Source organism: Drosophila navojoa, chromosome X (genome assembly GCF_054131105.1).
Source record: "Drosophila navojoa isolate 15081-1374.11 chromosome X, UAZ_NAV_1.0, whole genome shotgun sequence".
In the NCBI taxonomy this organism is placed as follows: domain Eukaryota; kingdom Metazoa; phylum Arthropoda; class Insecta; order Diptera; family Drosophilidae; genus Drosophila; species Drosophila navojoa.
In genome coordinates this window covers 28,017,978-28,031,013 of record NC_142895.1, presented here as the reverse complement: position 1 = coordinate 28,031,013, position 13,036 = coordinate 28,017,978, and the positions used below count along the sequence as shown (strand labels likewise).

Below are 13,036 nucleotides of genomic sequence, written 5' to 3'. Positions count from 1 at the left end.
TGCCTACCTCTTATATTTGTTTTTGTTTTTTTCTATTCTTATATTCTTCCTGCGTTGGAAATATATAAACATATTGAGCTTGAGAGCTGATTGAAGTGTAAGACTCTTGCAGTCCCCCTTCTGTTACAATTAGACTGATATGTTAATATATTTATTAGATGCAATTGTTGAGCCATTAAGGCTTGGTATAGATGCACTTCAGAGTATCGATCGGCGAGTATGCCCGGTATGCCCAGAAGCATTTGACGCCTGCAGCAAAACTATTTGCTCTCCTCACCCCTCGCCCCTCGCCCCTCGCTTGATTTTGTAGATTCCAAACCATATTCGAAGCACTTGAAGCTCTTTATGCATTTGTCTTGTGTAAATGGCGTCGCTGTTGTCATTAATGAGATTAAGAGCAGCTGAGGACTGGGCAGCTCAGCCGGCAGACAGGTGGAACGGGCAGCAGCAGCTACGCTTATCTGGCCGGTGCTTTCTTTTTCTGCTTTGACCGGACTGACAGACGGCGTTGGCGTCTAGCTGTAATCTCTCAGGGCGCATTCACATTGCCCGGTTGACTTGAGACACATTGAAATTTTTTCTTAACCTTGAGGCAAGTGAGGCAAGTGCCTCGGGCAGGCAGGCGTTCAGCTATACGACTGCAGGGCGGAGCTAAGCTGGGACGATTGCAATGCTCTTCTATCAAGATACGGAGTCAAACAATGGACCAAGAAACAAGTAAAGTTATTTATGGCCAGATTCTGTTGGCGTATTTCGTCTGCCTTCCATTAGACAGCTGCAAATCGTCTCCATTTCCGAAGCCCCTGTCGCCGCTCTCTCTCTCTCACTCTTTCTTAGTCTGCCCCACAGCCAGACCCAACAACTCACGTGTGCAGTTCTGCTCACTGGTGAAATCGTTTTACAACAACAGCAGCAACAACAACCACTGGCAGCACGAGAGCAGTCGCTGTGACAGGTGCCAGCGTGTCTTAATGCCAAAAAGTATGCTACGTTATTTTGCGCAAACATTGTTGCGAATGCCAGATACATGAGATGAGGACGAATACACGGCAACTTTGCATACGTCTCCGTGAGGGTGGCTAAAATGTTATACGAGCCGCAGTCAGGGCCAGAGTGAAAGACGCAAAAAGCGCGCGACTCGCAATTGCACACTATGTACCCACTCAAGTAGTAAAAAGGGCTTAAGTCGAGTGTTTGCTTTAATATGTAGGAGCCAGCTGAATGGATTTGCCGCGACCCCAAGTACACCCAGGCCGACATATTTGCTGCTCCCAATGTGCATCAATATGTTTTCATATCCAACTGCCGACACTAAATTGGATTAGCCGCTTCCTGCTCTACGCCAGGACTTTAAAGCTCTGCCAGCTGAACTCTGATTTCGGCTGTGGCAATCACTTACCTGAGATGCCATCGTAGGTCCACCATTCCTCCCAGCTGACGGCTTGCAGAACTGTAACGAAAGAAAAAACACAAACAATAATAAAATATCAATTGGCTTTATTGGCAGTTATGTTGTTAGCCCCGCCCGAGTCGCACTCAAATGAACCACACGTAATCCAAACACAATTTATACTCTTGAAAGTTCCGATGCATGCCCCTGCTGTGGCCCTTCAGCTGAAACACACGACTCGCAGATACCCTGGCTGTCCTGCAGCCAGCCACAAGAGCTTACGTCAAAATGCCACGACTCAAATACACCCTATTTGTCCTCCACTCATTTTAGTGAGCTTCCTTTTCAGTTCCTTGCATCCAGCTCTGATGAGCATAATAAGTCAAACATAATAAGTCAGACTGCAAGGGCAAAATGCACAACTTAATGATACCCTGCCAGTCCTACAGCGAGCCCGAAACGTTTGGTGTACCTCAGGTGGAAGTGCACGACTCAATAATACCCTGCCTCTCTGCTGCCTAAAGGCAGTCAGAGCTTTGAAGCATGCAGCATATAAGTTAACCTGCCACGACTCAGATATGCCCTGCTTGACTTTGTCTCATTCTCTGGAGTTTCCCTTTGGCACCTCGCATCCAGCACTTCAGTTAACTTAATAAGTCAGATTTGTCTAGCCTTGCAGTTGCCCTATCGCAACATTTATACGCATTTTCCCCTTGACACACTCACACACACTCACGCACCCATACACACTCATGGCACTTAAATAGGGTAAAGGGATGGGAAGCACTGCCAATGCATAAAGTGAGCAGTTTGTAAAGTGTGTGTGTGCGTGTGTGCCTGCGTGTATGCGTTTCAGGGTTTATATCAAAGAAATCTGGAATACCAGCGCGGTAACTGGGCTCTGCGTATAACGCATCGCTCAACTGGGCACTTACGACTAGAGCACTCTTATGCGCAGGACTTTCAGTATTCCATATGAAGCTAATTTCGAGACAAAAGGCATGCAGAATATAACTGTTAGTTTCAATAAATACCGAAATAGTTTAATCCAATTCTTTATGCCATACAAAGTTAATTTCAAGACAAAAGAGTAGCTGAAAGCATTGCGATATGAATACAAGTATATTTAGGCAGGAATTACAAGGAATAACAGATTCAACAACATTGTAAGCCAGAACTTAACTGATTTCACCTGGACTCAATTCAAAGCAGTTCAGCAAGTAAAATCCATATTGCTTATTGCTTAATGTATACAATTTTCGATCTGAAAATATCAAAGATATTTTATCTAATGACCAAGTATTATTTCATAATAATAACTATATATCAATCTCTAATATACAGAGTTGATATTCTCAGACTCAAAAGATCAAGCTGTAGCACTTCCCATATACCTGTACTTATCAGTAAATTAGAGTATTTAATGGTTTACGTGTCAAAGTAGACTTGGTTTTCTTGATTTGTTCTCTCCTTCTTCTCTTCACTCCTGCTTTTTTTTTTTTTTTTTTTGTTGACAACGGCTTCTCAGCGTGAGTTAAAGCCCACTCTTTGCTTAGCGTAAGCCTGGCACGCCTTTGTCGCCCTGGTAGGGTCGCAGCCGAATAAATAAAAGAAGAAGAAGAAAAACCCAGAAAACTCTTGAAATGATTTTTGCTTACTTGAGTTTTAATTTCTATGCGCTGTAATTTCACTTCCGTCACTTGTTGGCTTTAACATACATCGACAGCCCTGGCTTCGGTGCGCGGCACCTGCTGCAGAAGGCCCAAAGCACTTTGTTATTTGAGAGCCAGCGTTAGAGCGGGCCAGCGGGCCAGCGGGCAAAAGCAGCGCTTTGCGCTCTTTGCTCAGACCCGTGTCAGGATTCACGAAAAAATGACGAAATGTCGAGTCATTAAAAAGTACTGCTCATTTTGTAACCCGACGTTTCGCAAAGTGCAATGTAATTGAATAGCCCGCCCAGGGGCACATCAGCTATGCCATTGGTCGTAACAGCTCAAACAATTGAGGTAGTGCTCCCAGGCAAAAGTAATTGCATTGCTAAAAGTCTTCCCATGAACATAGAACCCCGTTTTCTCAGTTCAATACCAAATGCACATCTTGTATATAAGTAGTATATGCATAAAAAAATTAATAGACATAAATTCCTCTAATCGGAATAACCCATTTTCGAGTCTACTTCAAAAATATCAATGAAGCACAACTCAAATTTTTCGACCAAGCCAAAAATAGTTCATATTTTTCTTTTAAGTATATTTTTTTCATATCACTGATGATTTCTTCTCTCTCAGGATATCCATTGAAGTAATATACCTATACCAAAAGAACTTAGAGCCCAAAAGCTGTAGATTTACAGCTCAGTCTCTGACTAGGTCTGTCCCTTTCTGTCTCTAGTCCTCCTAGACTCTCTTAACATATCCATATATTTCTGTTATGAAAGGGATGTACCTATACCAAAACATCTCACCTCAGTCTAGCTCCGTTCGGTCCGTGCGTTTGCCTCTGCCTTTCGGTATAGCTCAGCTTTGATTGTCTTGTCAGGAATGTTTGGCAAGTCTTCGACTTTCCAGTTACGTGTAGAACGAGTCGTTATCGGTATATTTATAAGTTATGGGGTCGATTAAGTTTCCCTCAACATATTTCATATTAAAAATTGTAACATTTGGTGCGAAATAATAAAAACCAAATTCGCTGCAGTCGAGTTGCAAACCTCGTTTCAAGTCACGAAAAGGCAAGAGTTTAAAAGCTGTCGGGCTTTCAACAGTAATAAAATGATGACAAGAGCTGTCTGAGCTGTTCAGCTGACATATACCCTGTAGCAGAGGTTAGGCCAGTCAAATTCAGTCGCAGAGCACTAAGTAAAGTCTACATCAAGTAGACATATAGATAATAGTTCCTTAGTTCACTCAGCTGACATAAGTGTGAATTGTATAAGGAAGAGAATGCAGCTAGTTGGTGGGCGTGGCTAGTCTAGAGTTTCAAGCAAGCTGGCATGCCTGTCGTCGCCGCGTCAGATACAGGGTATGCGAAACATTGTTGCAAAGTCATGGGTAATGATGGATATTAATGGATTTGAAAATGTTCGCGTCATTGCAACGCCAAGTGTTTGGGCTCTTGACCTCACCGACAAATTGTTGCTCCTTGCATCGAAATATGTTCGACTGGCTTCTGGCTGACTCGGTGGGTGGTTCGGTGGTGCCCCCAGTTGGCGCCTTTGGCGCGTATTTGGCCAAATGCTTCGTGTTTAATTTTGGCTTAATGTTATTGTGCAAATGCAGCGCGCGCTTTTTCCATTTTCAATTCCAGTTCGACATTTAATTTTTCATCCTGTTTCCGGTTTCCATCCCTGGCCTGCATTTCTGCCCCGCCAGCCCACCTTCCGGCACCTTTAACTGGGATATGTATGTATGTATGTATGTATATGTGTGTGTGTTTTCTTTTCGTATTAAATGGATGCCTTTTTTTTGCGTTTTGTTTCGTTTGCATTATTGTGCGCTTGTGTATGTGTGTGGCTGTTGCCAGCTCCAACATCTGCGCTTTTATTTCCTTCACATTGCACGGCAAAAGTTTTTGAATTTGGTTGTGCGCCATTCGAAAGCTATTGGCCAGCACTGCTGCACCTAACGGTATTTAGTTTTTTCTGTTTAATATTTCAACATCAATTAATGACCACGCCCTGGGTGCAGCTATGCGCAGATAGTGGACAGCTAGTTTCCTAGAAGCGTTGGTTGCAAAACATTGAGCACTGATGACTCTTTTCAGAGTGGGGCTATACAGCATGGAATGGCGTCGATTTGGTTACTTTACATTATAATTTTATAATATGACCTCTGGGACAGCAAAGCTGAATTCCTGTTATCCTTCACAATAACTTTGAGACCAGTCGAGAATGGTTTAGCGGAGGCTGCTGGACATGCAGATCCCCTGAATCGTGCAAGGAACGGATATTCCAATCATTCGACGATTCTTTTATACACTTTTACAAAAACACATTCACACATACATGCACATGAACCCACTCACACATAGCACGCGCTCTGCCAACTGCGCAGTTGACGCAGCGTTAGCGCTTTAGCTGATATTCGAGCTTTGTAGTGGGAACTAACTTGATGAATAAATTCCATGGTAGAGGAATTATCTACATGTGTATATCAAATTGACAGAATATTATAATGGCATCCAATTTATGAATTTTCCAAAGCAAAAATCGTTAATAATGGAACTACGTTGCTATACCCTGAACGCATTGAATATGTCAAATTGGTTTTGTCCACTATGTGGGGAAGAGCGCTTGGTAAAAAAATCTGAGAGCCGCATATGAATATCATACCCTAAACAACATTGTCAATGGGAAATCAGATCATTATGATTTTAATAAAATTATATAATATGGAAGGAAGGGAATAGGAATACATGTTATTAAGTCAAACCTAATTATTTTCCTGAACTACTTCAAGTCTTTTTCCAAAATATATCACATGGCTAGGACAATTTGTCCGTTACCAGCCTTAAGAGTAACCTTAGCAGCTCGCTTCGGCCTAAGCATTGATTTTTGACATTCCTTTATTCCACATAGATACCCTATTTATAGCTCGTCCTACGCGTATTCAAATTTGTAGGCGTGCGTAAGGCATAAATATTTCATTTGAAGAGCTCGCTTTTTAAACGGCTTAGATCTCCGGGCATGATTATTATAGCCTTCCACTCATTAAATGCAAACAGGGCACAATAAAAGGTGGCAATGGAGGCAAAGACAATTGAGCGCCAATAAAGTGTCACCATTAATTTCCGGCGTTGTTAACAAGTGTTCCTGTGCTTCTCGGAATGAAATGGAAGCGCGGCATTGAAATTGAAAGCTATTAGCAGCCGGCAGCCGGCAGCCGGCGGAAGGCAGTGGACAGCGATCGGGACGGCTGGAGCGCCTGGCACGCCAGCCCAATAACAATAATAGGCCAGAAACAATTAACGGCAAATAACGCAGTTTATTAGCTTTTCGCTGAAGAGCCAGCAGAGCGGCGCATCCAGAGCAGACAAAATGTAGACAAAAAGTTGTCACGACGCGTCGTCAGCGGCAACAAATGATAATGATAAGTATTATTTGTAATCAATAGTAAAAGGCGCGACGGCCACAACAAGTCGGCTCAGCCGGACAAGCCCCGGACCGGCACGAACTACCAGCCCAACCCAAATGGCGGGCTTTGAAGTGAAAAGTGGCTCCTCGGTTGCCCTGGCAGCCATTCAAAGGGGCAGACGACAATGCGAGCCCCTCCTCCAGCAATATTTTATGCATTTTGTTAGCCTTCGTTATTGTGCTCTGCTAGAGCTGACCATTTGCGCCTTTGCCTTTGCCCTTGCCTTTGCCCGTCGGAGGTGGATAGAGGCCGCCGTAGGCAGTGGATTCCTAAATATCTTGGCTATTTCTAATTTCAGCGCAATTGGGTCAAGTCCAACTTGTTTATACGCTACGCATAAATTTGTATATCGAGTTGCTTGTGTTGCTTGAGTTGAATGTGGCCAAGACCTGTGATCCTACTAAATGAATTTCTACTGCAAAATGGTTGACATAGTTTCTATCAAGTAGTCAAAATAACTCAAATAATACCTGGAGTAGAGTTTGAAATGAGCAAATATAATCATATACATCGCAAGCGCGTGTCTGTTTGAAGAGGTTGAATTAGATGTGTAGACACATAGATTTCGATATATATGTATTTCCATCATGCATGCTCAAAGTCCCCAAACATTTCTTGGCTCACATTTCCAAATAGACGAAGGATACTCAAAATATTGAATATAAATTCCCAGAGGTATAACTTGATATGAATGGCTGGAATCATATTCATTCGAAAAGCTGACCTAGATATGTAAACAGGTGGATTCAGATTTTAACAATTGATAACAATTACAGTTAGATTTTCAACAAAACTATAAATATGGAGAGTACACAACATATATGTTTTTGCAGCTTGAAATGAATGGCTAGAGTTGTATGCAAATTAACTTAAAAGGATTTAGCTTGGTACTCTTAGATAGATTTCGATATGCTATATTAAGTATACGCCCGATGGACTAGCATTCTCCTAAAGGAAACAAGACGCTTCACTGTTGCCGGACTCGTAGATAAAACATCGCGTGGATAGCAGAACAGCGGAGCCATTTAGTTGTTGAGCTGCTAGGGTTTCACTCCATTTGGCCGAGTTTTACTATCGCCTGCAATTCATTTGCTTAGTTTATTAGTTTTCATTACGCGCCTTTCGCCTCAATCGCTCCGGGGCAAAGTTGGGCAAAGCTATATGCAAATTGGCTGGGGGTGGTGCGAGCGGAGTTCGTGGTCTAAAATACACAAAAGCCGAGTGCGCCATGCCTTAAAAACCCAAACAAGTGAAAGCTTTCAATCATGTAGTTTGGTCGCCTATTATTTGCCCCCTGTCCATCATGTCTCTCTCTCTCTCTCTCTCTCTCTCTCGCATTCTCGCTCACGCCCCAACTTGCTCTCCCTTTCGGCAGGGCACTGGCTTGGTTTCAACTTCCATTGCTACGCTTTGCCAAGTGACCAGCAGCCATAGCCACTGACTGACTGCCCCGCGACATTGCCACACCTTGCTCTTTGATTTTTATTGAGTTTCTGTTTCGTATGGTTGGATGCCTGGGCCACGCCTTTGTTTAGCAGCCATCACATCCTACTCAGCAAGCTATTCAGTTCAGCGCACAGTTCATGTGCTGAGCCCCGGGACCACCCCCAGTCCTCCGGCTCCTCCAGCTCCTCCAGTCAACCCCATGCCCCTGGCCAGGCCAAGACCCAGCCCCCGGCTGACTAATGGTAAATGCCATTTCAATTACGTACACAGTACTAACATTTTATGCGGCCTGTCGCCATTTTTTGCTTTTCGATTTCCATTTGCGCTTTAAGTGCATTTGGAAATGGCTAAAAATGTGCCAGCAACAATGCAAACACTCTCCGGGCCGGGCTGGACTCTGGCGAAGTTGGTGCGAATTCAAGCAACTTTAACGGAATGTATAATCTTTATGTGAGCATGTGTGCGAGGATAGAGACAGAGACAGAGGCAGATAAACAGAGAGAGAGAGAGAGAGAGAGAGAGAGAGAGAGAGAGAGAGAGAGAGAGAATGGGTGTGCTCCTTCCTAACTACTTTTTTTGTTTTCTGCTCTTTATATACAATGCATATGCCATGTACCCATCATATTAAAAAACTGCGTAATTGAAAACTTTGCATGCGTATGTAAGAGAACTGTTTGCATGTAGCAACTGGTTTTCCAACACTATTGTGCATACTGAGCTAGATCCACTAAATTTCAGTATTGGATTTTTTTGCATGCCAACTGGCAGAAAAGTTTGTAATGCCAAACAAAACACCCGGCGTTGCCCGTCAAGAGATTCTGTTTGAGCTAAAGCTTAGGCGAAGACGGAAAATATGACATGGAGGCTAGAAGATGGAAAATAGTGCTGTGGATAGATGATAGAAGAACAGATGGCATAATTGTAGAGTATATAGAATATATGTGTACAAGTCCGCAGTCCAGTCCAGCTATTAATGAAGCCATCTTAAGATCACGCCACTTCCCCTAACAAGGGCAAGTCCTAAACAGCAGCAAATGCTGCATGTTTTAGTGCGGCTTGACAAGTAATGGACGTTGGTTAGCTCGCTCTTTAGCTGACTGCAGACTGCATAGCTGCATTCGCAACTAGTTAATTTCGCATCACTCTGAAAAGCTGCAGCAACTTCTTGTTGATTGTTAGGGCTGTTGCTGTGGATGCCAAGTGACCAACGGTGCAATCAGTGAAAAGTTAAGCGAGAATATTTTGGGGATGATATTGCTTTATAGTAACCCCCGCTCTCCATCTCCCACCCACTCGCATTTCGTGGCTGTTTCCATACTCCGTCCCGCTCCCATTCCCGTCCCGCTCGTTCCCCACAAGTCAGCAAAGAGTTTTAATGATGCTGCTCGACTGTCTGCGGTCTTGCTTCTGTCGGCGAGTGACCGGATGACCGGATGACCGTATGGCCACAACAACAACAGCCAAGAACCACTGCAACAATCCACTAACGGCTTTGCTGCACTCAGCTGCTCGGCCCAACTGCGGCTCCTGGGCGTCCACGACATGGATAACAGAGTCAAGTGACGGCGGAGTTAATTAGTCTAAGTGGAAATGGGGCACAAACTTTAAGCATGCTGCACATTGTTGCCTTCTCTGATACTGCACTTTCACTCGCTCTTCTTTTCGGTGTTCCTTTTGAAATTTTTGAAGGACCTGGCCGCCTATCCCGATGCCAGCGGCTCCCATGCCCTGGCTATTTAAAATGCGCATTGAGCGTGCTCCTGCAGCTCTGAATTCGTCCAGTCCAAAGTTAAGTACGCCCTACAACAGGCCAGGCATCCAAATGGGAACACTTAACGGCTGCAGCGGCAAAAGTGCAATGTGACAAGGCTTTCAAGCCAAGGGGAATGTAAAACAATCTCTAGTGCTCCAAGTGCCCTCCCTAACTGAACAATTTGTACTCTTCCCTGCCGGCAAGAGATGCCAGAGCACTCCAGATATGTTCCAGGTCTCTTGCTATTAGCAATGAAATTTACTAGCCTCTAACTATACGAGCCTCGCACTAATCGGCTCTTAGAAACCCAACGTAAATAGCTTTAGTCACTTCTAGGTATATCACTTGCCGCTCCAGCACTTTCTCAGATGTCTCTCTCGCTCTCGTGAACGCAAAGACCAACAGTCCTTGTGTTATTTAATTTGAGCAACGAAGCATAACTATCCAGGTCCCCAGCTTCTCAGCTTCTCAGCTTTCCGGCTGACCCGTTCACCGGCTTGACTGTTGTCCAGCTGGCTAGTTTAGCCAGAGCGAACGAAGGCACGTTCTGCTCTTCCTTAAGGCATAATAAGAAATAAAATCGAACGTTTTGGCCAGTTGATGGCGTTTCTCCAATTTTACACATGTTTTGCATGCAAAACTCACCTCAGTCAAACAAACATAAAAACAACTAGAAGGAGCTCTCTAGACTGCTGGTGGACCGACTAGGAGATACCCTGCAAGTTGCACTCTTATTAAAGCTCTCTCATGAGGTAATGCTCTCGACTCTCTATGCCATGAATAAGGCTGCCATCACTTGAATATCAGAAAGCTGAACTTATTCACACTCCCTAAAAATCAATTCTTATATATTCTACATATCAGCATTCCGATCGAAAAACTAAAACCTCCGATTGAGTTTTTCTTCCGACCAAGTTAACTTAAGCTGCCCGTTTCCTGCCGAGGCTTAATCGGGGCAGAGTATAACAACACGAACAGGCGCATAAGAACGACTCGTCGCTCGCTCAGCTCGGCTAGCTCGTGCCGGAAGTTGAACGTTTTCTCAAACAACATTTTTGGCATTTTGACAAAACGTACTTGACAATTTTATTAGCAAAATCAAAAGGCAGAAGCCAAGATGGAAACTGGAGCCGGTTTTTCGGGTCGCACGCAAAGCAACTCGGCAACTCGGCAGCTCGACAACAACTGCAGCAACTGCAGCATCGTAGGGCTGTAGAGTCAAAACTTGCAATTTTAATTTAGCTTCTAACTGCATTGCAAAGTTTAGATAAAGCTACTGCGGAGCCGAGCCGAGCCGAGCCGGGCCGTTAAAAAGCCGCAAAAGTTATGCAAGTTCAAAGGAATAGACCAATGCACAAATTGTTGCACGTGCTCCCGACAAAATGCAGATGAAACCGAGAGGGCGGCCTGAGGGCAGCCCCTAGGCTGGGTAAAGGACAATCCTGACACGTGGAAGCTTCGTGCTTTATTTCTGGTTACGCACGGACCCTTTGATGTGCTGAACGTCTCAACTGAAAGTAGGAATAATTTATCTACCTTATTTAAGAGGAGTTCGTGCCAGACAAGGTAAGTAGATAACTGGTGCTAATAATCGGCGTCAAATGTATTTCTAGTAATACTAATTATCATATTAATTTTTATATTTCTAATAATATTATTAGCAGACTCCATCTAGCAATTTTATACTTTTAAGATAACAAAAGCTAAACACCAGCACTAGGGTTAAGTGGCAACCTCATTAAAAGCGAAGTCAGGTATTGAGAAGGCGTTGATGGAACAAGACGTATGAGAAAACATTACACGCTGGTGATTAGAAGTCAAGTAGTCACAGTGCTCAAAAGTTGTTTAAGTTCTATTAATCTCAACACAATACTCAATCTAATTAATAAATACACAATTAGGATTTCGCTTAGTCGGCTTTCGATCATTGTAGATACATTCTATAAAAGCGTTATAAAAGCGAATGATTCAGTCAGTCGAATAATTCGCTAATTCTTCTTTATTGTTTTAAATCGAGTGTTTTAAGTATTTCAGGAATGAGTTGGGTGTTAGTTGCGTAGAGTTGAGAGTAGTCGATGGTGCAGTTTTATTCCTTCCCAAATCAAGTACCTTTTTTGATTATCTCCTCTGTTTCGTATTATAGGATACTTTTAATTTCTGTCTTTCTTATCATTATGACTATTAGAGTTCTTTTAACTAATGGTATCGAGTTGAGGAGTTATCTCTTCAAGGTGACCTAGTTCTTCTATTACTTTTTTCCAGCGAGCTCACATTTCCTTATTGGCCTGAAACTCCAAACGAGTAAACAACTTGTTGTTGGATCTGGCTAAGCATTCGACCAGTTGTAAACACAGTCGGATTTTCATTCATCTAAATATTATTGTTTTTGCGTTTACATAAAATTGTGTGCAGTAGATATTTTACTGTTGGCTGGTTATAAATTCCGATAGGTGACAAATTTGAAATTCATTTTATCATTTTATTTGACAATCAACTGATTTTTTCTGTCTATTTTTTTTTGGATTTTGATTTTGTTTTTGTTACAAACAATTTAAGGTGTTGCCACATTTGCATATGTAAATTAATTCGTTGCAAATTGACAATACGGAAACACAAATATCTGGCGCCGCCAATCAAATTAAATCATTGGCAAGTTTTCCCAGGCAGATTCTAGTGTCAGCAACGAGAGCAAACTAAAATCAAATGAAAATATATGTAAAGGCGCCTGTAAGCGGCACAATATGCAGATTTTTCTACAGTGTTCGCAAAGCGTATGAAAAGAGCTTATGTGCAAATTGCGTTTGTCTTTGAGAACTTGTGTATTTTTTCTGTCCAAGCTCTCAAACATTCCATCTACATGGGCTTACATCCCACTTGGGCAGTATGTGAGCGCTGCTCCGTTTAGGTTTAGTTTAACTAATCAACATTCAAACACGCAATGTCACAAATAGCAAGAACCTTTTTATGAAAAATCTATATATAAACACATCGAATTGTGCGGTAGGTTAGACAATGCCAAGCTCAAGCCAAAACCAACTCAAGTCTATTTTAAATGATTGTCAATGCCGAAGCGTCTATAGAGAGGCGGCTCATCTCGACAACTAACCTTTTTTTTGCAGCGTCAATAAGTTCTTACTGAGAACTGGGAACTGAAGGCGGCTTCTTCATATAGCCGCTCGTCTTAAGGCTGACGAGAGGTAATAATACCTTGGCAAGTACACAGATACTATACGCAACTTTCATTGCGATGTTATATGTTATCTGTGCTGCCTGCTGCATGAAACTAATTCCCTTAGTACGGTCACTCACAGTATTCCT

General features: G+C 42.9%; 1 protein-coding gene across 1 annotated transcript in view; it reads right to left on the bottom strand.

The window, feature by feature from the left end:
- CARPB (Carbonic anhydrase-related protein B) overlaps positions 1-13,036 on the bottom strand; it is a 54,370-nt gene that overhangs the window by 18,893 nt on the left and 22,441 nt on the right. The window contains exon 3 of the mRNA XM_030387272.2: positions 1,400-1,450. Within this exon, the coding sequence (XP_030243132.1) occupies positions 1,400-1,450 (51 nt within the window). The remainder of the gene's footprint in view (positions 1-1,399; positions 1,451-13,036) is intronic.